The sequence below is a fragment of the Cnephaeus nilssonii genome, assembly GCF_951640355.1.
Source record: "Cnephaeus nilssonii genome assembly, chromosome: 4".
Classification (NCBI taxonomy): Eukaryota; Metazoa; Chordata; class Mammalia; order Chiroptera; family Vespertilionidae; genus Cnephaeus; species Cnephaeus nilssonii.
Genome location: NC_137075.1, coordinates 45,227,223 through 45,252,399, shown reverse-complemented (window position 1 = coordinate 45,252,399; position 25,177 = coordinate 45,227,223). Strand labels below are relative to the sequence as shown.

Here is a 25,177-nt window from a genome sequence, read left to right as displayed (position 1 = left end):
ATACAGTGGGCTCCCTTTTCATTTTGTTTATGGTTTCTTTGCTTTGCAGAACCTTTTTATTTTGATGTAGTCCCATTTGTTTATTTTCTCCTTTATTATCCTGGCCCTAGGAGATGTATCAGCAAACATATTGCTGTGAGAGAGATGTCTGAGATTTTGCTGCCTATGTTTTCTTCTACGATTGGATGAAGCACACCCACATTATGGCGAGTACCTGTTTTATTTGAACTGACTTAACTGCTAATCTCATCTAAAAAACACCTTCGTAGTGATATATAGACTAGTGTTGAACCAAATATTTGGGTAACATCACATAGGCAAGTTGACACATAAAATTAACCATCACACTGGGTCATAGGGTAATGCTATATTTAGCTTTTTGTTTGCTGAATTGTTTCTACAGCAGCTGAACAATTTTACATTTCCCAAGCAATGTATGAGGTTTTAATTTTTCCACATATTATCAACACTTAGTATTTTCCATTATTTTTTATTTAGCTATCTTAGAAGATAGGATATGGTATATCATTAATTTTCATTTTCCTAATGAATAATAATGTTGAACATTTTTTCATGTGCTTGTTAAACCATTTCTATATCATTGGAGGAATGTCTATTTAAGTCCTTTGCTCATTTTAGAATTGGGTTGTCTTTTTGTTGTTAAGCTGTAAGAGTTCTTTATATATTCTGGATACTAGATCCTTATCAAATATATGATTTGCAAACATTTTCTCTCATTCTATAGGTTGCCTTTCCACTTCAAAAATTTTAAATTTTAATGTATTCCAACTTACCTATTTTTTTCTTTTTTTGCTCATGATTTTGTTGTCATATCTAAGAATCTGTTGCCAAATCCAAGGTCATAAAGAGTTACCAATTTTCTTTAAAAAATTTTTTTTTATTGATTTTAGAGAGAAAGAGAGAGGGAGAGAGATATAGAAACATCTATGATGAGAGAGAATCATTGATCAGCTGACTCCTGCCCTACACTGGGGATCAATCCTGCAACCCAGATATGTGCCCTGACTGGGAATCCAACCGTGACTTCCTGGTTCATAGCTGATGCTCAACCACTGAGCAATGCTGGGCGGGCGGTTTACGCATTTTCTTCTAAGAGTTTTATTGTGTTAGCTCTGACATTTTTCTATCCATTTTGAGTTACTTTTTTTAATGTATGGTGTGACGTAGGGTTCCAACTTCATTCTTTTGCATGTGGATATCTAATTGTCCCAGAACCATGTGTTTAAGAGACTATTCTTTCCCATATTGAATGGTCTTGAACCTTTGTTGAAAATCACCTGGCCAGAGATGTATGGGTTTATTTCTAGCCTTTAATTCTACTCCACTAATCTAAATGTCTTATCCATATTCCAGTAACATACTATTTGGATTATTTTAAACTTATAGTCATTTTGAAATTGGGAAGTATGAGTTCTCCAACTTTATTTTTTTCAGGATTGTTTGGCTATTCAGGGCTCTTTACAATTCTATATGACTTTGAAGATCAGCTTTTCCATTTCTTCAAAAATGGCTGTTGGAATTTTGGTAGGGATTGCAGTGAATCTATAGATTGCTTTCAGTAGTATTGCCATCTTAATGATGTTAAGTCTTCTAATTCATGAACATTGGATATATTTTCATTTATTTAGGCCTTCTTTAATTTCTTTTAAGGAATATTTTATATTTTTTAGTGTACAAGTTTTTTATTTCTCTGGTTAAATTTATTCCTAAGTGATTTTATTCTTTTGAATGTTATTGTAAATGAAATTGTTTTCTCAATTTCTTTTTTAAGTTGTTCAATGCTGGTGTGTAAAAACACAACTGATTTTGCCCAGCCAGCGTGGCTCAGTGGTTGAGTGTGGACCTATAAACCAGGAAATCGTGGTTTGATCCCAGTAGGGATGTGCTGGAGGCAGCCAATCAATGATTCTCTCTCATCATTGATGTTTCTCTCTCTCTCTCCCTCTCCCTTCCTCACTGAAATCAATAAAAATATATTTTAAAAAACCACATACAACTGATTTTGTGTGTTGATCATGTACCCTGAAACTTTGGTCAACTTGCTTTTTAGCTTTAGTAGTTTTTGTGTGGATTCTTTGGGATTTTCTAACATATAGGATCACATTATCTGGAAAAAGAGAATTTTACATCTTCCTTTACAATTTGATGCCTTTTATTTCTTTTTCTAGTGTAATTGCTCTGGCCAGAACTTCTAGCACAGTGTTCAATAGCAGTGGTGAAATGGGCAGCCTTATTTTATTTCTGATCTTAGGGGCAAGCTTGTAGCTTTTCACCATTGAGTATGATGTTAGCTGTGGATTTTTCATAAATGCCTTTTATCATGTTGAGAAAGTTTCCTTCTATTCCTAGTCTTCTGAGTGCTTTTATCATTAAATAGTGTTGAATTTTGTCAAATGCTTTTTCTGTAGCAATTGAGGTGCAGAAATGAGTATATCCTTTTAAGATAAAATGCTTTAGAGCTAAGGCAGAGGTATATTTTAATAGAGAAGAGAACATAGAAAAGGTTGGGATACTGATAATCTGAGATGAAGGTAGAGAAAGCCCAGGGGTTAAAGGCTCCAAAGAGGCAGATAGCAAGTATTAAGGATGAGAGAATGGAGAGTTCTAGCCCCAGTACAATGTGTAGCCAAGCTGAATAGAATGAAGGTGGGAAGAGAAATGCTTCTTAAAAAGCCTGGGCAAGTTGTTTATAAATTCTATATGGTATACAATAAATATTAACTTATAGCAATGATATAGGGGATAGAGAAAATATAATGGAACAAGAAATGGGCTCTTCTACATGCAAGTACCTGTAAGAGATGAGTACTGCTTGAAGACGTCAAAAGGTGTAGGCCCTGTCAGCAGAAAAACATCAATGATTCCACTCTCTGACATCCAATGCACATCAGTTCGAGATCTGCTATTTTGTTTAGCATCAACTGGGCCCATCTGGAAAAGAAATGGAATGAAGGTTTGACATATTTCCCTCTAACCTACAATGTCCATCCATATGGGAGTAACAGTCTGCTCCTTTCATATACACCATAAACTTTCACTGATTATACTGCAATGACTGGTGGCAGAGAACTGCCACTATAAAGCCCAGAGCTATGACTATACTAGTTTTGTTTCTTCTGTAAGTAGGACATACAGACATGGTCCACAGCTTACCTTTACTGCAGGCTCTGTATTGATCTCCACTAGTGTTTCTGAAGAATTCAGCCAAAAAATGCCTAAAGTCCTACCCAGTTTGTGGGCCAAGAGATAAGGCACTGAACCATAAATGCCCATTTTGTTATGTATTTCATAGCCATAGACATCCAGGTTATAAAGACGGTAAGCATCCTCATCACTGAAACACACAAGAAGGATTATCAGTTACCAACACAAATGTATTATCCTATCTAATAAAAGAGTAATACGCAAATTGATCGCACCTTCGCTACGACCAAGCCACGTCCACCAACCAATCAGGACGAGCATGCAAATTACCCCAACCAAGATGGTGGTTAATTTGCATACCAAGACAGCGTAGAAAGAAGCCAAGAGCTGCAGAAGGGAGCAAAGCTGCAAGCAAGCAAGCTGGCGGGGAGGAGAAGGGAGCAAAGCTGCAAGCAAGCTGGCGGGGAGGAGAAGGGAGGAGCGGAGGCGGGGCTGGGGGAGAAGAAAGGAGAGCAGGCAGGCTGGCGGAGAAGGCGGGGAGGGGGAGAATGGAGGAGAGCAGGCGGAGCGGGGTACAGTGCAGCAGGAAACCCTATTGCAGGATTCTTCCTGCAACAGGAACGCTAGTTAATGAATAAGAATGAATAAGATCCTCTATTCTCCCTTGCACTTGGATCCTATGCATCTTTCAGGTAACTTTACCATTTCCCTAAAGGTTTCTGATCCAACCTGGGTGAATATGATCCTCCTCCTTTGATTCCTTTGCATCCCCTCAATTGACAATTGGTATACATAATCTCATATTTAAGGTATCTTTTCTAAATATCTCTTGTGTGTTTAGGACTGTGTCCTGTGAATCCCCTACAATAGCAAGCACACAATAGATATTTTTGGCAAATTTTGTATTTCTCTGCCGCTTAAACAAAATGATAATGTCTTAACATGCTGACCCAGGGCTGAGTAGGGGAAAATTCAGGACCTGAATTGGGGTGGGGAGCAGAGCTCAGGTTGGTGTTAGAGCAGCAGGGTTTCTGATGCACTTGCCACTATGCCGCCCTGTCACATAAACAGCATCTGGACCTGGCAAGCCTGATCAGACTCTGTGTATCTTTGGTTTTGCTCCCAATTAGTCATATGCCTCTGGCATTTATTTGCCAGTAGTGTTAGTTTGAAATGATCTCCCTGAGAAAATCAAAGGTGATATGAAATGCCACACTTTCCCATTCTCTGGCTCACTGTCCTTTCTTAGTAAAAGCGTTTTTCTAGGTCAGTGTTTTTCACAGTGCATTCTCTCAGGGTTCCACAGTAAGGCCTTGAGAGGTAAAGGCAAAATCCAGGAGGTGATGTGATGAAAATTCCCCCTGACCCTCATTTCAACCACAGCAACTCCATATATATTGACTTCCTTTATATTTTTAGGTTCAGCATTACAGTTTTTAGAATTATCTAATTTTTTGCCCCCCCCCCAAAAAAAAAATTGAGAACTACTACTCTGAGTGGAAGATTCTTTTTTAAAAAAAATTTGTTATTTTTATTAATTTCAGAGAGGAAGGGAGGAGAGATAGAAACATCAATGATGAGAAAGAATCATTAATCAGCTGCCTCCTGCATGCCCCCTACTGGAGATTGAGCCTGAAATCTGGGCATGTGCCCTTGACCAGACTCGAACTAGGGTCCCTGCAGGCTGACGCTCTATCCACTGAACCAAACCAGCTAGGGCAATTCAAGGGAGCTTCTTCAAAATCTATAAGCAATGCTTTTCCCATAAGAATTATTGTTTTCACTTTACCCAGTATTTTTAAGTTGGTGTGATTCTGCATGTTGTGGGATCCCATAGAGATGCTCAAATCCATGCAAGGAGAAATCCAAACCAATGGAGGCAGGACCTGTGGGGATCAGGATATTGACTGAGTTTTGCTTCTCACTGGGGCAATCAGTTAACTATGAGTGTAGTAAGATGATTAAACTAGAGGTCTAGAGGTCGGAGCTTTCCCTGATCTATCAGTAAACCACTGTGCTGACTTCTGTATTCGGGTGTTGTGAGGATACAACGCAAAAGGCAAAGTTCTGGTCACTTACTACTTATGTTCACTTAGCTGTGTGCTGAATCTCTCCGTGTCCTCATTTATAGTAAACCTTTTTATTGGTAACATATGGCTACAAAGTTTTAGCTTTCTTTCTAATCTAAACTCATTAAAAATATATTAGGTACTCCTTTGCTTTAGAAACCAAAGGATACTGAGCAATTTTAATCTTTGCTAGATGAAAGAGTGGGTGTCTTGTGCCTGATTATTTTTCTCACTGTGTTCAGGGACTATAATGTCAAGGGCACCAGGAGGATTTTTCCTGGCTCCTCAGAATACCGTGATTGTAAACACATAAATTTTCTTTAACCAAAGACAAAGTCTTTTCTTTAACAATTATTTTAGAGATATGGGAAAATTCAAATAATTAGGAAGGATAACATTGCCTTAAATTCATTCGTAGGTTAAAGTATTTGACCTCAAATGATCCTTATTTGGAGGAGTTTATGGAATGAGGGTGCTACAGAAAAGGTAAAAAAGATTATGATGTCCCCCTTGCTTATAAATTTTGGGCAAGTTGTCAGCGCTGATCATATACTAGGCTATAGATATAGATGCTAGAACAGGGATTTTCAAGGAATTAGGGCGGTCTGGCCTTCTACAGGGCAGGGAGGAGGAAGGAAGAAAGTATTTTTTCCAGCTACTTAAGTCCCAAATATCTGAAAGGTATCTCCCAAAGAGACAAACTACACCTACACACACACACACACACACACTCCCATCACTAAGCCTAGGGAGAAATGTCACAGATGGGCACCTGATGGGGAGGCCTGGCAATGGTTGAGAACCACTGGCTTGGAATGTTGGAGCTGATGAGCTCTAGAAATTGTTTTGTCATCACTTGACTCTCATAAAAATAGAATGTGGAATTTGCAGCTATCTGATGTACTGGTTAGTGCAAGTAGTGTGCTGATCCAGGGCACTCCATGAGACCATAAGCTCCACGAGGCCTATAGTTCTTTTATACTCTCCACAAAAGGCATATAATCATTATTTCTTTGTTGCAATGCATTATGGAAGAATAGGGGACTCAAATCTGAGATTTCTGTTCATCTTGCAGAAGTTACTTGTTTAGGTGCCAAAGCTCCAGTAACTTTTGGATAGAGATATTTAGCCATTTTGGAAAGATCTGTTTTAGCACTATTCCAGATTCAATTTTACCATTAACTTTGACATCCACAAATTTTCCAAATTTCTCCTCCCACAGGCCTAGATCCTCTTGATTTTTCTGTTGGCACAAAAAAAAGGGAGCAAATTAAATAAATTTATACGTTGCAAGCACATTTTATTTGGATTATTAAAAAATTAGACCAAAAAATTAGCTCATCTCAAGACTAGTTTGTGATGTCAGTGTATTTAACAAATTAGATCTGTGTCCTATATAAATGTCAATAATCATCCTTATGAACAATAGCTGACATGAATATATTTTTTTATTGTGGTAAAATACACATAACAAAATTTATCATATTAACCAATTTAAGTGTATTAACTATTTTAAGTGGCATTAAATACATTCACATTGTTGTGCAACCATCATCACCATTCATCTCTAGCACTTCTACATCTTCCCAAACTGAACCTTTGTACCCATTAAACAGTAACTCCCCATTCTTCCCTCCCCCTAGCTTCTGACAACCACTATTCTACTTCCTGTCTCTATGAGTCTGACTACTCATCTAGATATCTCATGTAAGTGGCATCATAAAGTATCTGTCCTTTTGTGTCTGGCTTATTTCATTTAGTATAATGTCTTCAAGATTCATCCATTTGTAGCAGGTGTCAGAATTTTCTTCCTTTTTAATGGAATAATAATCCATTGTGTGTATGTACCACATTTTGTGGATGCATTCATCTGTCAACGACACCCAGATTGCCAGACTGCTTCCACCTTTTGGCTGCTGTAAATAATGCGCTATGAAGAACATAAGTATGTACAAATATCTGTTTGCTTACTTTCGCTTTTGGATATGTACTCATAAATGGAATTGCTGGATCATACTGTAATTCTATGTTTAATTTTTTGAGGAACTGCCACGCCATTTAACATGGTTTGAAATTAGGTGAAAGCACTTTGAAAAATGTGGTCTTTACATATATAAGGTATTTTTTCCTTGTAAATATGTGAGGCAAAACATTTAGAATCAAACTACTTAGGTCCGTTTGAGAGACCCTAAGAAAAGATTTTGGCTGAGATGGGCACTTTCACCCTGCTTCATTTATCCAAACTGATAGCTATGTTCCTATTGCTGGCTTTGGAAGTCAACTGGGATGGCAACCACTCAGGTTCATAAATTCTTGATCTAGAGTTATAAACTTTTTCAACTTTACAAAAGTCTCAAGTCTTAAGTAGAAGCAAAAGTTTTTTTTAAAAAAAATTATGTGTGTGTGAAATGCATTATTTCTTTTTAAAAAGTGAGTCCTGCCCTGGCTGGTTTGGCTCAGTGAATAGAGTGTTGGCCCTCTAACTGAAGGGTCCCGGGTTTGATTCTGGTCAAGGGCACATACCTTGGTTGCAGGCTTGATCCCCGCAGGGCCTGTGCGGGAGGCAACCAATGGATGTGTCTCTTTCATATCAACATTTCGCTCTCTCTCTGCATCTCCCCCTCGCTTCCACTCTCTCTAAAAATCAATGGAAAAATATCCTCAGGTAAGGATTAACACAACATTTTAAAAAAGAGTGAGTCCTTTGCCCATTTCTAAGCTGTTTCTTCATACTTAAAGCTTCTATAAAGTGATCCTGTATGTGTGTTTTAAATCATACCTGAATTATTATTCTTTTCTTGTGTAACACTCCTTTTACTCAGAATAATGTTTTGTTTTTTAATAATTTTTTTCCAATTATAGCTCACATACACTTACAGTTGACATACAATATCATATTAGTTTCAGGTGTATAACCCAATGATTGGACATTCTATAACTTAGTGATCACACCAATACATCTAATACCCATCTGACACCATACATAGTTATTACATTATTATTGACCAAATTCCCTATGATGTACTTTACATCCCTATGACTATTCTGTAACTACCAATTTGTACTTCTTAATTGTTTCACCTTTTTCAGCACCATCCCAAATCCCCCTCCCATCTTTAGAAAACCCAGTCCTCCAAACCCCTCCCCTCTGGCAACCAGTTCCCTTTCTGTGTCTATGAGTCTGTTTCAGTTTTGCTTGTTTGTTTACTTTGTTCTTTAGATTCCACATATCAGTGGAATCATGGTATTTGTCTTTCTCTGGCTGACTCATTTCATTGAGATAATATCCTCTAGGTCAGTGGTCGGCAAACGGCGGCTCGCGAGCCACATGCGGCTCTTTGGCCCCTTGAGTGTTCTAACGCCAATTCTTCAAAATAGACTCGCCCAGGCCAAAAACTGACTTCTGCGCATGGGCCACGAAGTTTCAATTGCACTGTAAGTGCACGCCCGCACGTGGTATTTTGTGGAAGAGCCACACTCAAGGGGCCAAAGAGCCGCATGTGGCTCGTGAGCCGCGGTTTGCCGACCACTGCTCTAGGTACATCTATGCTGTTGCTAATGGTAAGATTTCATTCTTTTTATGGCTGAGTAATATTCCATTTTATATAGGTACCACAGCTTTTTTATCCACTCATCTATTAATGGGCACCTGGGTTGCTTCCATAGCTTAACTATTGTAAATAATGCTGCAATGAACATAAGGGTGCATATATTCTTTCACATTAGTGTTCTGGGTTTCTTCGGATAAATTCCCAGAAGTGGAATTACTAGATCATAAGGTAAAAGCAATTTTTAATTTTCTGAGAAAACTCCATACTATTGAGGGTTTTTGCATCTACGTTCATTCATCAGGGATATTCCTTATTTTCTTTGTAGTATCTTTATCTGTGATTTTTTTTATTACTGCTTCGATATCATTAGTTGTAATTAGTCTATTCAGATTTTCTGATTCTTCTTGATTCAGTTTTGGAAAAGTGTATGTTTCTAGGATTTTATACCCATTTTTATTAGGTTATCCAATTTGTTAGCATATAGTTGTTCACATTATTTTCTTACAATCCTTTGTATTTCTGTGGTGTCAATTTTTACTTCTCTTTTATTTGATTTTATTTATTTGGATCCTTTCTTTTTCTTTATGAGTCTGATTAAAGGTTTGTCAATATTCTTTATCTTTTCAAAGAACTAGCTCTTGGTTTCATTGATCTTTTGTATTTCTTCTTCTTCTTCTTTTTTTTTTTTTTAGTGTCTGTCATTTATTTCTACTCTAATCTTTATTATTTCTTTCCTTCTACTCACTTTGGGCTTTGTTGTTGTTCTTTTTCTAGTTCCTTTAGGTGTAAAGTTAGATTGTTTATTTGGATATTTTCTTGTTTCTTGAGGTAGGCCGGTATTTTTATGTCATTCCCTCTTAGTACTGCATCCCATAAGATTTGGGTTGTTGTGTGTTCATTTTCATTTGTCTCAAGGTATCCTTTGATTTCTTCCCTGATCTCATTGTTGTCCCATTCATTGTTTAGTAACATGTTATTTTGCCACACCTGAACTCTTAATGTAGGGATTATTATCCTGGGATCTATGGATGAGCTTTGAACTCCCTCAAACAGTATAACGAATTATTTTGCTATAGAGATGATTCATAGCTTTCATCTGATTCTTCCAAGGGATTTCCAAGTTGTAATCCAAAGGAAGAAATATTGAAAAATTTGAGAAGGAGGCTGCTGAGATGGGGAAGGGCACCTTCAAGTATGGGATAAACCGAAAGCTGGACATGAGCATAGTATCACCACTGATATATCCCTGTGGATATTTTAGACCAGCAAGTATTAGATGATCATCATTGATGCCCCAAGAGACAGAGACTTCGTAAAAAAACATGATTCAAAATAAAAAACAAAACAAAAACAAAACGAAAAAACAAACATGATTCAGGCACATCTCAGACTGACTGTGCTGTCCTGATCGTTGCTGCTAGTGGAATTTGAAGCAGGTATCTCCAAGAACGGCAGACTTGTGAGCATACCCTTCTGGCTTACACACTGGGTGTGAAAAACTGATTGCTGGTGTTAACAAAATGGATTCCACTGAGCTATCGTATAGCCAGAAAAGATACAAGGAAATTGTTAAAGAAGTCAGCACCTAATTAAGAAAATTGGCTACAACTCTGACACAGCATTTGTGCCAATTTCTGGTTGGAATGGAGACAACATGCTGGAGCCATGTGCTAATATGCCTTGGTTCAAGGGATGGAAAGTCACTCATAAAGATGGCAATGCCAGTGGAACCATGCTGCTTGAAACTCTGGAATTGCATTCTGCCACCAATTTGTCCAACTGACAAGCCCCTGTGTCTGCCCCTCCAGAATGTCTACAAAATGATGGTATTGGTACTGTCCCTGTGGGCCAGGTGGAAACTGGTGTTCTCAAACTTGGCATGGTGGTCACCTTTGCTCCAGTCAATGTTACAACTGAAGTCAACTCTGTTGAAATGCACCATGAAGCTTTGAGTGAAGCTTTTCCTGGGGACAATGTGAACTTAAATGTCAAGAATATGTCTTTCAAAGATGTTCATCATAGTAATGTGGCTGGTGACAGCAAAAAATGACCCACCAATGGAAGCAGCTGGCTTCACAGCTCAGGTGATTATCCTGAACCACCCAGGCCAAATCTGTGCTGGATATGCACCTGTGCTGGATTGTCACAAAGCTCACATTGCTTGCAAATTTGCTGAGCTGAAGGAGACTGATCATCGTTCTGGGAAATAGCTGGAAGATGGCCCTAAGTTTTTGAAATCTGGTGATGCTGCCATTGTCAATATGGTCCCTGGCAAGCCCACGTGTGTTGAGAGCTTCTCTGACTACCCTCCTCTGGGCTGTTTTGCTGTTCGTGACATGAGACAGACAGTTGCTGTGGGTGTCATCAAAGCAGTGGACAAGAAGGCAGCTGGAGCTGGCAAAGTCACCAAGTCTGCCCAGAAAGCTCAGAAGGCTAAATGAATATTGTTCCCAACTCCTGCCACCCCAGTCTTAGTTGTGGAAGAACAGTTTCAGAACTGTTTGTCTCAATTGGCCATTTAAGTTTAATGGTAAAAGACTGGTTAATGATTACAATGCATCTTAAAACCTTCAGAAGGAAAGGAGAAAGTTTTGTGGACCATTTGTGTGTGTGTGTGGGGGGGGCAGTTTTTAAGTTATTAGTTTTTAATATCAGTACTTTTTTAATGGAAACAACTTGACCAAAAATCTGTCACAGAATGTTAAGACTCATTAAAACAAAGTTTAATGAGAAAAAAAAGAATTATTATTTCTGGCTCCCAACTGCTTGCCTGCCTGCCTTCCTGATTGCTCCTAATAGCTTCTGCCTGCCAGCCTGATCACCCCCTAACCACTCCCCTGCCAGCCTGATTGATGCCTAACTTCTCCCTTGCCAGCCTGATTGCCCCTAACTGCCCTTCCCTGAAGGCCTGGTCACCCCTAACTGCCCTCCCCTGCAGGCCTGGTCCCCTCCAACTACTCTCCCCTGCAGGCCTGGGTCCCCCCCAACTGCCCTTCCCTGCAGGCCCGGTTGCCCCCAACTTCCCTCCTCTGCCGGCCTGGTCACCCCTAACTGCCCTACCCTGCAGACTTAATTGCCTCCAACTGCCCTCCCTTACAGTCCTGGTCCCTCCCAACTGCCCTCCCCTGCTGGCCTGATTGCCCACAACTACCCTCCCTTTCAGGCCTGGTCCCTCCCAACTGCTCTCCCCTGCTGGCCATCTTGTGGTGGCCATCTTGTGTCCACATGGGGGCAGCCATCTTTGACCACATGGGACAGCCATCTTGTGTTGGAGTGACAGTCAATTTGCATATTACTCTTTTATTAGATAGGATAAATACATGTACAAATGAATGAAAGTATCAATGAGAAGATAAGATGAACAAAAGAGACAGGTGATTACATTTACAGAGAATTTATCAAATATCCATCTGTAGAAGAAGGAAAGAACAGGACACATTATATACTACACAATGATGATGATTAAAATGAAAAAAAAAAAAAAGACAAATTTCTCAATCTAGATTACCTGAGAGGTGTCAATTGATGCATTCTCCTTTTCTCTGGTAGCTCTGTTGTAATACAGATAAAATTGTTTTACACATGGCAAGACTGATGGAATTTTGTTCAATTATAAAGATTTTCATTTCCAACTTTTGAAACTCTATAAATTATAACACTATAAATTTTAACTTATTAAAAATAACATCACTATAAAAATAAAAATAAAGTTATGAAATTGAACATTTATGATAAACATTAATCCAAGAGTTTGCTTTCTTATTCAAATATTTGAATTTTCTTATTAACCCCTTTAAAAATATCTTCATCAGTTTTTTATTATAAATGTAATACATGCTCATGATATTTAAACAAACATAAGCAAGGTAAAACACAGCTTCCCTCACCCAGTGTTACTGTAGTACAGAGCAGCATAATGCCCTGCCTTCCAAAATGACTGTGACAACTTACTCTATCACCTACAATTGTATTTGAGCGCTCATTTCTCCCTACTCGTCACAATACTGAACTTTATGGATTTTTTAAACTTTTGCCAACCTAAAGTATTTTAGAAAAGATAATGCATTTCAATTTGAATTTCTATAATTAATGTAGACTTTAAAAAAAAACACATTTTTATTGATTTCAGAGAGGGAGAGAGAGAGCTAGAAACATCAATGATGAGAGAGAATCATTGATCGGCTGCCTCCTGCACGTCCCCCACTGGGAATCGAGCCCACAACCCAGGCATGTGCCCTTGACCAGAACTGAACCTAGGACCCTTCAGTCTGCAGGCGGACGCTCTATCTACTGAGCCAAACCAGCTAGGGCTGTAGACTAACTTTTTATACATTAAATGGTATTTCTATTTATTCTATGAATTGTCTATTCATTACTTTTTCTTTAGTATAAAATACAGCATGTATATAGAAGAGTGTATAATGTATGTGCAGAGTTTAGAGAGTAATACTTAAGGGTACAATTATGACCCACCAGTGAGCATAAGCACAGAAATGACTTGTTCCTTTGGAGTTCCTGTGTGCCTCTCTTCAAATGTATCTGCCTCCTTCCCTCACCCTTCAGAGGTAACAACTTAAATAAATTTTGTATGAAATCGTTTTCTTGCTGTTTTTTTATAGTACTGCCATGAGTATATGAATCCCCAAACATATATAACTTGGTTTTGCCTTTAAAAAACTTATACAAATAGAGATACACTATACATATTCTTTTGTGACATGCTTTGTTTACTCAATATTAATAATTTTGATATTCATCATTTTAATATGCACAGCTGTAGTCTGTATCACCCATTTTTATTTGCTTATTATTTTTATTATTGATTGGTATATGTTCTTTCTATATTGTGTATATTTCTTTTTGATTTCTTATATATGTTAAAATTCTATGGTGAAATTTAAGATAACTGGTATGTTGCCTTTTAATTTTTTTAATTAGTAAAGTTTATTTTTTAGAGCACTTTTAGGTTCACAGAAAAATTGAGCAGAAAGTGCAGAGAGTTCCCAGGTACCTACTGTCCCCACACACCCACAATCTCCCACTATCAACATCTTGCATCTGAGTGGTCCATTTGTTACATTCAATGAACCTACATTGACACATCATTATCACTCAAAGTCCATAATTTAATTAGGGTTCACTCTTGGTATTGTACATTCTGTGGGTTTTGAGAAATGTATAATGACATGTATTCACCATTATAGTTTCATACAGAGTAGTTTCACTGTCCTAAAAATCTTCTATGTTCTAGTCATCACTCCCTCCTCCTTAATGCCTTGCAACCACTAATGTTTTTACTATCTCCATAGTTATGCCTTTTTTAGAATTTCATATAGTTGGAATAAAAAAGTTACATACTTGTAGCATTTTTCAGATTGGCTTCCTTTACTTAGTAATATGTGTTTAACTTTCCTTCATGTCCTTTCATAGCTTCATAGTTCATTTCTTCTAAAAGCTGAATAATAATCCCATTCTTTGGATGTAACACAGTTTATTTATCTATTAACCTACTGAAGGACATCTTGGTCACTTCCAAGTTTTGACAATTATGAATAAAGCTGCTATGAACATCCATGTGCAGGTTTTTATGTGGACATAAGTTTTCAACTCCTTTGGGTAAATTCCAAGGAGCACATTGCTGGATTGTATGGTAAGACTATATTTAGTTTTGTAAGATGTCAAATTGTCTTCCAAAGTGACCATCATTTTGCATTCCCACCAGCCATGAATATGAGTTCCTATTGTTTCACATCCTCTCCAGCATTTTGTTGTCAGTTTTTTTGAATTTTGGCCTTTCTAGTAAATGTGTAGTGATATCTTGTTTTAATTTGCAATTCCCCAATGACATGATGTTGAATGTCTTTTCATATGTTTACTTGCCATCTGTATATTTTCTTTGGTGAGGTGTCTGTTCAGGTCTTTTACCCATTTTTAAATTGGGTGTCTGGTTTCTTATTATTGAATTTTAAAAGTTCTTTGTATATTTTGGATAGCAGCACTTTATCAGGTGTGTCTTTTGCAATATTTCCTCCCAGTCTGTGGCTTGTCCTCTCATTTTCTTGACATTGTTTTTCACTGAGCAATACTTTAATTTTTATGAAGCCCAACTTATCACTTATTTCTTTCATGGCTCATGCCTTTGGTATTATATCTAAAAAGTAATCGCCATGCCCAAGGTTATCTAGGTTTCCTCCTATATTATCTTCTAGGAGTTTTATAGTTTTACATTTTATATTTAAGCCTATAATCCATTTTGAGTTAATTTTTTGTGAATGATGTAAGACCTGTGTCTAGATTCACTTTTTTACATGTGGATGTCCAGTCATTCCAGACTGCTCGTTGAAAAGAATATCTTTGCTCCATTGTATTGCCTTTTTCCTTAGTCAAAGATCTGTTTACTATATTTATGTGGGTCTATTTTGGGGCTCTCTATTTTGTTCCATTGATCTATTTGTTTATTTGCTAATACCACACTGTCTTGATTACAGTAGCTTTATATTAAGTCTTGAAGTAACATAATGTCAGCCCTCCAACTTGGTTCTCCTTCAACACTAAGTTGGTATTTTGGGCCTTCTGCTTCTCCACATAAACCATAGAATCAGTTTGTATATCCACAAAATAATTTTCTGCAATTTTGATTGGGATTATGTTGAATTTCTAGATCAAGTTGGGAAAAATGGACATTTTGATAATATTGAATCTCCCTATCCACAGACATAGAATCTCTCTCTATATATATAGTCCTTCTTTGATTGCTTTCATCAGAATTTTGTAGTTTTTATCACATAGATCTCATACATATTTTGTTAGATTTATACCTACATACTTCATTTTGGGGGTGCTAATGTAAATGGTAATGTGTTTTTAAATTTCAAATTCCACTTGATCATTGCTGATATATAGAAAAGCAATTTACTTTTGTGCATTAACTTTGTACCCTGCAATCTTGTTATACTGCTTATTATAACAAGTTTTCTTTTTTGTGTATGTATGCCAGTTTCAGATATTCCACACAGACAATTATGCAATCTGTGAACAAAGAGTATTTATCCCTTCTTTCCCAATCTGTATAACTTTTTTAAAAAAATATATTTTATTGATTTTCCACCGAGAGGAAGAGAGAGGGACAGAGAGTCAGAAACACCGATGAGAGAGAAACATCGATCAGCCGCTTCCTGCACACCCCCCACTGGGGATGTGCCCGCAATCAAGGCACATGCCCCTGACCGGAATCGAACCCGGGACCCCTGAGTCCGCAGGCCAACGCTCTATCCACTGAGCCAAACCGGTTTCGGCTGTATAACTTTTATTTCCTTTTTTTGTCTTATCGCATTATCTAGGACTTCCAGTATGATGTTGAAAAGTGGTGGTTAGAGGGAACATCTTTGCTTTCCTCCTGAACTTAGTGGAAAACTTTGGGTTTCTCACCATTAAGTATGATAGTAGCTGTAGGATTTGGGTTGATGTTCTTTATCAAGTTGAGGAAGTTACCTTCTATAAATTTTGTCAAATGCTCTTTCTACATCTATTGATATGATCATGTGATTTTTCTTCTTTAGCTTCATGCTAAATAGATTACATTAATTGATTTTATGAATGTTAAACAAGCTTTGCATGCCTGAGGCAAATTCCAGTTGGCCGTGGTGCATGATTCTTTTTAGAAATTGGAGTCAATTTGCTAATATTTTGTTGAATATTTTTGCATTTATGTTCATAATAAATATTGGTTTGTAATGCTATATTATTGTAAAGTCTTTGTCTTTTTAAAAAATAAATCTTTATTGTTCAGATTACAGATGTTCCTCTTTCCCTCCCCATAACTCCCCTCTACCTGATCCCCCCCCCCCGCCCCATACCCTTACCCCCACCACTGTCCTCATCCATAGGTGTAAGATTTTTGTCCAATCTCTTCCCTCACCCCTCACACTCCCTTCCCCCTGAGAATTGTCAGTCCACTCCCTTTCTATGCCCCTGATTCTATTATATTCACCAGTTTATTCTGTTCATCAGATTTTTTATTCACTTGATTTTTAGATTTACTTGTTGGTAGATATGTATTTGTTGTCACTTTGTTGTTCATAATTTTTATCTTTACCTTTTTCTTCTTCTTCCTCTTCTTAAAGAATACCCTTCAGCATTTCATATAATCCTGGTTTGGTGGTGACGAACTCCTTTAGCTTTTTCTTGTCTGTGAAGCTCTTTATCTGACCTTCAATTCTAAATGATAGCTTTGCTGGGTAGAGTAATCTTGGTTGTAGGTTCTTGCTGTTCATCACTTTGAATATTTCTTGCCACTCCCGCCTGGCCTGCATAGTTTCTTTTGAGAAATCAGCTGACAGTCATATGGGTACTCCCTTGTAGGTAACTAACTTTTTCTCTTGCTGCTTTCAAGATTCTCTTTGTCTTTTGCCCTTGGCATTTTAATTATGATATGTCTTGGTGTGGTCCTCTTTGGATCCCTCTTGTTTGGGGTTCTCTGTGCTTCCTGGACTTGTAAGTCTATTTCTTTCACCAGGTAGGGAAAGTTTTCTGTCATTATTTCTTTTAATGGGTTTTCAATATTTTCTTCTCTCTCTTCTTCTGGCACCCACATAATTCGGATTTGGTATGCTTGACATTGTCCCAGAGGCTCCTTACACTATCTTCATATTTTTTGATTATTTTTTTCTTTTTGTTTTTCTGGTTGGGTGTTTTTTGCTTCCTCATATTTCAAATCTTTGGTTTGAGTCTTGGGGTCCTCTAGTCTACTGTTGAATTTCTGTATATTATTCTTCATTTCAGACAGTGTATGCTTAATTTCTGACTGGTCCTTTTCCATTTTTTTGGCATTCTCATTAAGATCCTTGAAGGTCTCACTAAGTTTCTCGGAGGTTTCTAGAAGATTCTTGAGTAACCTTATAACTGTGGTTTTGAACTCTATATCCAGTAGTTTGCTTTCCTCCATTTCTTTCATTCGTGACATGTTTCTTTGTCTCCACGTTTTGGCTGCTTCCGTGTTGATGGAGTGGCTTTGTGTGGTAGGTGACCTATAGGGCCCAGTGGCTCAGCCTCCCCAATCACCGGAGGTGGACACTCTTGGTGCACCCCTTTGTGGGCTGGGTGCACAGTCTTATTGTAGTTAAGCCTTGATTGCTGTTGGTACACTGGAAGGAATTGACCTCCAGGCCAATTGGCTGTGAGGACCCGCTGTATCTATAATGGAAGAACTGCTGTGCTGGAGACATCCTTATGGGGCAGGACTTGCTTCAGTGGGGCTTTGGTGCTCACTGAGTCTGCCTCTTGAGTGTGTCACTTATGGATGTGAGGAGTTGAAATCTGGTATCGTCTCACACTGACCACTAGGTACACTGGCTCCTGGATCTCCAAGGAAGTGCAAGTCAGCTACTGCCTGAGGCCACCCAGCAGGAGCTATGGAGAGATCTATAGATTTCTCCTCTTTATTTGGGGTTTGGAAGTTTTGGAGCTGTCTGACCCAGCTGCAGTTTGTTAGGTTAAGCTGTGGAAGGGCAGGCCATTCATAATGCAAAAGCCACTGCGCACAGTTTGGGCGGGTTTGTAAATTATGTGGGGCGCAGTCTCAGGGAATCACCAGGGTGTAGCAAACAGCGATGGCTGGCAGTCAGCTGTCTCTGTGTCTCTGCGTCCCGCGCCCCAGCGCAGTAAACAATGATTCCTGTGAGCACCTATGCAAGAAAGCCACCCTCACTTTCCGACCTGATGCCAGACAGTCCAGCTTCTCCCCGTAGTAGTCTGGGTCCCCAGAGTCTCACCGGAAACTGAAGTTCAGAGTAGTTGGGAGCTTGTATCTCCTTCCTGACTGAAAAAAAACAGCGCACCCAGTCGCCAGCCTGATTCGCGCACCTCTGTACCTCTGCTTTTCCTCACTTCTGCACGTTCTACCCGGTCTCAATGCACTTTTTTTTCTTTCCTTTTAGTTGTAGAACTTCTACTCAGCCAGCTTTCCCGTAGTTCTGGATGATAGTCGTTTTGTCTTTTAGTTGTAGTTTTGGTGTGGTTGTGAGAGGCAGCACATACAGGTGTATACCTTATGCCACCATCTTGGTTTCTCTCTGTCTTTTTTTGATGTTAGATAATGCTGGCTTCATAGAATGAGTGAGAAAGAATTCCCTCTTCTTTTTCTAGAAGATATTATAGAGAATTGTTATAATATTTTAAGTGTTTGGTAAAATGCACCAGACTCCATCTGGGCTTGGTTCTTTCTTTTTTGGAGGGTTATTAATTATTGACTCAATTATAGGCCTATTCAGATTGCCTATTTCTTCTTACGTGAGTTTTGGCAGATTGTGTCTTTGAAGAAATTGGTCTGTTTCATCTAGGTTATCACATTTATGGGCTTAGAGAGTTGTTCATAATAGTCCTTTATTATTTTTTTAATTCCAGAGGAAATATAGTGATATCCCTTCTTTCATTCTGATATTAGTAATTTTTGTCTTCTCTGTTTTTCTCAGCCTGAATAAAGGCTTATTGATTTCATTGATCGTTTAATCCAGGGGTCCTCAAACTTTTTAAACAGGGGGCCAGTTCATTGTCCCTCAGACCGTTGGAGGGACGGACTATAGTTAAAAAAAAAACTATGAACAAATTCCTATGAACACTGCACATATCTTATTTTGAAGTGAAAAAACAACGTTTTGTGGCCTGCAGGCCGTAGTTTGAGGATGCCTGGTTTAATCTTTTATTTATTTTTATTTTTCCATTGATTTTTAGAGAGAGGGAAAGAGGGAGAAATATTGATGTGAGAGAAGCACACTGATTGGTTGCTTCCTGCAGGAACCCAGACCAGGGCCCGGGCTGGGGAGGAGCCTGCAACTGAGGTACATGCCCTTGACTGGAATCAAACCCAGGACCCTTCAGTCTACAGGCCAATGCTCTATCCACCGAGCCAAACTGGCTAGGGCATCATTTATCTTTTTAAAGAAACACTTTTGGTTTTGTTGATGTTCTCTTTTGATTTCCTTTTCAATTTCATTGATTTCTGCTCTAATTTTTAATATTATTTTTGCTTCTATTTATTTGTATTTAATATGCTCTTATATTTCTAATTTCCTAAGGTGGAAGCTCAGATTACTGATTTATATATTTTTATTTATTTATTTATTTATTTATTTATTTATTTATTTATTTATTTCTATTGAATCCATTGGGGTGACATTGGTTAATAAAATTATATAGGTTTCAGATGTATAGTTCTATAATATATTATCTGTATAGTGTTTTGTGTGTTCACCACTCCAAGTCAAGTCTCCTTCCATCACCATTTATTTCCCTTTTATCTTCTACTGCTCCCTCTCCCCTTTCCTTCTGGTAGTCACCATACTATTGTCTGTCTATAAGGTGATTTTGTTTGTTTGTTTTTTGCTTAATGCCTTCACCTTTTTCATCCAGCCCCCCAACTCCTTCCCCTCTGATAGCTGTAAGTTTGTTCTCTATATCTGAATCTGTTTCTATTTTGTTATTTTATTTTATTAATTAGATCCTGCACATAAGTGAAATCATATGATATTTGTCTTTCTCTGACTGGTTTGTTTTACTTAGCATAATACTCTCCAGGTCCATCCATGCTGTCGCAAAAGGTAAGACTTCCTTTCTTATGGCTGAGTTGTATTCCACTGTGTAAATATTCCACACCCTTTTTTATTTTTAATCCAGTCTACCTTCTGATGGGCACTTGGGCTGCTTCTAAATATTGGCTTTTATAAATAATGCTACAATGAACAGAGAGGTGCATATATTCTTTCAAATTAGTGTTTTGGGCTTCTTAGGATGTATTCCCAGAAGTGGAACAGCTGGGTAATAAGGCAGTTCCATTTCTAAATTTTTTTGAGGTAACTCCATACTGTTTTGCTGCACCAATCTGCATTCTCACTAAGAGTGTACACAAGAGTTCCTTTTCTCTGCATCCTCACCAATGTTTGTTGTTTGTTGATTTATTGATGATAGCCATTGTGACAGGTATACAGTGATATCTCATCGTGGTTTTCATTTGCATTTCTCTGATGATTACTGGCGTTGAGCATCTTTTCACATGTCTATTGGCAATCTGTATGTTCTTTTTGGAGAAGTGTCTATTCAGGTCCTTTGCCCATTTTTTAATTGGATTGTTTTTGTTTTTTGGTGTTAAGTTGTATAAGTTTTTTATAAATTTTGGTTATTAAACCCTAATCAGATGTATCTTTTCTCTTCTAATATATTCATTCAATGCTAAAAATTCTTTCTAAGTACTACTTCTGCTACATGCCACAACTTTTGATAAGTTGTATTTTCATTTAGTTCGAAAATTTTAAAAATATTTTTAGAGGTTTCTTCTTTGACTTGTGTGTTATTTAAAAGTGTGTTGTTTAATCTCCAAGTATTTTGGAATTTTCCATCTTTCTGCTATTTATATCTGGTTAATTCCATTGTGGTCTGAGAGTTAGCATGGTATGATTTATATTCTTTTAAAATTTTTAAGGTGTGTTTCATGACTCAAAATATAGTCTATCTTGGTGAATGTTCCATGTGAGCTTGAGAAGAATGTAATCTACTGTTGCTGAATATGGAAATCTATAGATGCCAATTATACCCAGTTGATTGTTTTTGCTGTTGAATTCAACTATGTTCATACTGATTTTCTCTCTGTTGGATCTGTCCATTTCTGATATAAGGGTGTTAAGGTATCTAATTACAACAGTGGATTCTTCTATTTCTTTTTGCAGTTCTATCAGTTTTGCCTCATATATTCTGATGCTTTGTTGTTAGGCACATACACATTAAGGGCTGTTATGTTTTCTCAAAGAATTGACCCCTTTATCATTACATAATGCTCTTCTTAATCCCTGCTAACTTTTCTTTTTAAAAAATATATTTTTTTATTGACTTCAGAGAGGAAGGAAGCGGGGGGAGAGAGAGAGAAACATCAATGATGAGAATCATTGATTGGTTGCCTCCTGCATGTCCCCTACTGGGGATTGAGCCCACAACCTGGGCATGTGTTCTTGACAGGAATCGAACCTGGGACCCTTCAGTCGCAAGCTGATGCTCTATCCATTGAGCCAAAATGGCTAGGGCATAACTTTCTTTGTTCTGAAGTCTAATCTTTCTGAAATTAATATGACTACTTTCACTTTATTTTGATTAGTGCTAGCATGGTATATCTTTCTCCATCTCTTTACTTTTAATCATTTGTCTTTATATTTAACATTTCTCACAGACAAGTCTAGGGTAACTCATGTTATTGTAAAGGAATAAAGTGAAATTCTGATTAGTTCGTATTAATATTTATCAAGTCAACAGAGTGTTTTAAGAGGGTGCAGTGGGTTGAGAATGCCATTACCTAGGATGTGTTAAGAGTGTTATTCTTGCAAAAGTATGGAAATCATTCTTATCATTAAGCCTGCATTCACCTGCACAGGTGAAAGATGAAAAATTTCAGAACAATATTCCATAAAATAAGGCAAACCAATTTTATGTGTTGATGTATTATAGATTTAGGCAACTGGTATTCACAATCAAGTTTTCTTAAATTCTTTATGTGCCAAGTAATGTGCAAAAATACCTTTGCTTGAGAGGAATCTGCAGATGCTCAAAATACAATTGGCCCAGGGCGTTTATGGTCATCACAACCTCTTCTTTAGACACCAAGTCTACTTTGAATGGGTTTGCCGTGATATGACACTTTAGATCTCCTTTTTCATCTGCCAATATGAGACTGCCTGTATCTCCTGAGCATGAAATCAGCCTAGAAAACAAAGCAGGAATAGAAAAACAAATTATTATATGTTTTGGCTCAACATATTTCTCAATTCAAATTCATTAATTAGTAAATCAATATTCATGTGACATAGCATAGATAAGGCAATGGAGAGCCATAACTGAGAGCGTGGGCTTTGGTGTCAGAGAGCCTGGATTGAAGATAGCTCCATGCAATAGGTATATAACTTTGGACAAGTTAATCTTTCTACTTCTCAGTTTCCTCATCTGTACTGTGGAAATAATAAAAGCAAGAATAAATAGATCCAGTCAAGATAAACGTGGTACTTGCATACTCCCATGACATAAAAAATACAACTACAGAACAACTATCATTCAGAACCACCTGAAATCTAGCTGAATGGAGTCCTACAACTAAGGATATAAAGAAGAGGCCACATAGAGACTGGTGGGAGTGACGGAGATGTGGAATGTGTTGATCCCACACCCACATGAGGTGGAAAAAAATCAGGAGGGATATCTTGGCTGCAGAGGTCCTCCCTGAGGAGTGAAGGGTTCCAGCCCCACACAAGGCTCCCAAGCCCAGGGTTCCAGTGCTAGGAAGAGAAGTCCCCATAACTTCCGGTTTTAAGAACCAGCCAGGACTGTGGCTGAGTGAGACAGAGAGCTTCTGGAGTCCCAGGTAGTTCCTCTTAAAGGGCCAGAACACAGACTTACTCAGACTCACTCTGAGTTCCAGCACTGGGGCTATAGTTTGAAAGGCACCAGGGGTCATGTGGAGAGGAACTGAAGTGTCTGGCATCAGGGTGAGAGTTGGAGAGGCAGCTTTCTCCCAGACAGAAGTGCTGGCAGAGGTTATTGTTCCTCATCTAAGCCCTTACCCCAGAGAGTTGGCAGGTGGGGGCTATATCTAAGTTTTCATCAACCTGGCTATCACTGTTAACACATAAGTTTGGCAGGGAGCACACAATTCAGCCAATAACACTAATATCTCATCCTCTAATGAAAATCAGGTCTTCACAGCTTTCAAATCCAACTAGATCAGCTAACCAACTTCATGTTCCCATCATTAATTATCTGTTGCTTCTACTCACTGCTGATACCACTGACTATATCAACCAAGACTCAACTGTAGATAACAGAAACAACTCTGGCTATTTTAAGCAGAAAGTAAATAGCTTCATATGGGGAAATTAGGAGCTTACAACATCATGGGAAGGGTTGAGGTAGCAGGTTCCTGTCTGGGCATCTAGAAATGACCCCTAGAACAATCCTATATAATAAAAGGCTAATATGCAAATTGTCCCCTCTGGAATTTGACTGCCCGCTACGATGTGCGCTGACCACCAGGGGGTGGTGCAGAATGAAGGGAGGCCCCAGCTGGCAGCCAGCAGCTGGGGGAAGGAAGGCCCCGATTGGCCCTGATCGTTGGCCAGGCCTAGGGACCCCACCCGTGCACAAATTTCATGCACTGGGCCTCTAGTACTATATAACTATATGGCCAATGGAACTTCCATCTCAGCTAGAATCAGGAAGTTGGGTAATCAGAAGTCACTGTGGCAACTGCTGGGGCTCCAGGATCATGCCATCGTAGCTGCAATCCAGAGATCAGGAAACCACCACATTAACCAGTGTAGCTTTAGAGTCATTCTATATCTTCCAAATCCATACCAGCAAAATGTGAAACTCAGTTCTGAAATCAAGATACCTATAAACGCTTCTGATTGATGGAACCTGACTGACATCTGAAACTAGCTACATGGGAATCTGGGAAATGGAGAGATGTAGTTTTTAGCTCTCTAGTTACTGCAATAGCCAAAGGCCTTCTACAAAGAGATTGGAATAGAAGCAGAACTAATATACCATATTTACTACATAAAGTTGATATCACCCTGACCCCCAAACATGGCAAAGACAGCACAGAAAAAGAAAACTACAGCTTTGACAAGGATTTAATATCCAAAATATATAAAGAACTCATACAACTTAATACCCAAACCAATTAAAAAATGGGCAGAGGACCTGAACAAACACTTCTCCCAAGAAGACAACATACAAATTAATGGTCAACAGACATATGAAAAGATGCTTAACTTCACTTGCTATTAGGAAAGTGCAAATCAAAACTACAATGAATATCACCTCACAACTGTTAGAATGATTATCATAAACAAGGCAAATAATAACAAGTGTTGGAGGGGTTATGAAGAAAAAGGAACCTTCATTCACTGCAGTGGGAATGTAAACTGAGGGCCACTATGGAAAACAGCATGGAGGGTCTTCAAAAAATTAAGAATATAGTTACCATATGACCCAGCAACCCCTCTTCTGGTTCTACCCAAAAAATTTGAAAATATTTATTCAAAAAATATATGCACACCTATGTTCACTGAAGTGCTATTCATGATGGCCAAGACATGAAAACAATGAAGTGTCCTTTGATAGATGATTAGATAGAGGAGATATAGTACATATATTCAATGGAATACTACTCAACCATAAGAAAAGATGAAATACTGCCATTTGTGACAACATGGATAGATCTTGAGAATATCAAGCTAAGCAAAATAATGATTTCATTCATGTGGAATATAAAACTGAAAGTTACTGCCCTAACAGGTTTGGCTCAGTGGATAGAGCGTCGGCCTGCGGACTGAAGGGTCCCAGGTTTGATTCCGGTCA

The 25,177-nt window shown here is 38.2% G+C and overlaps 1 protein-coding gene and 1 pseudogene across 4 annotated transcripts in view; one reads left to right on the top strand and one right to left on the bottom strand.

The window, feature by feature from the left end:
• Nucleotides 1-25,177, bottom strand: part of GANC (glucosidase alpha, neutral C) — a 78,661-nt gene that overhangs the window by 39,942 nt on the left and 13,542 nt on the right. For all 3 annotated transcript variants that reach the window (XR_013813420.1, XM_079768886.1, XM_079768885.1), the window contains exons 5-10: nt 22,341-22,523; nt 12,294-12,336; nt 6,411-6,477; nt 4,955-5,051; nt 3,175-3,355; nt 2,814-2,952 (exon numbers count right to left, since the gene is read on the bottom strand). Coding sequence is in view for 2 of the 3 variants with exons in the window: in XM_079768886.1 (XP_079625012.1) it covers nt 2,814-2,952; nt 3,175-3,355; nt 4,955-5,051; nt 6,411-6,477; nt 12,294-12,336; nt 22,341-22,523 (710 nt within the window). In the remaining variant the exon portion in view is untranslated. The remainder of the gene's footprint in view (nt 1-2,813; nt 2,953-3,174; nt 3,356-4,954; nt 5,052-6,410; nt 6,478-12,293; nt 12,337-22,340; nt 22,524-25,177) is intronic.
• On the top strand, nt 7,167-11,333 carry LOC307097544 (elongation factor 1-alpha 1-like; annotated as a pseudogene). The gene is made up of 2 exons: nt 7,167-7,179; nt 10,164-11,333. The product of its transcript is annotated as an elongation factor 1-alpha 1-like (transcript).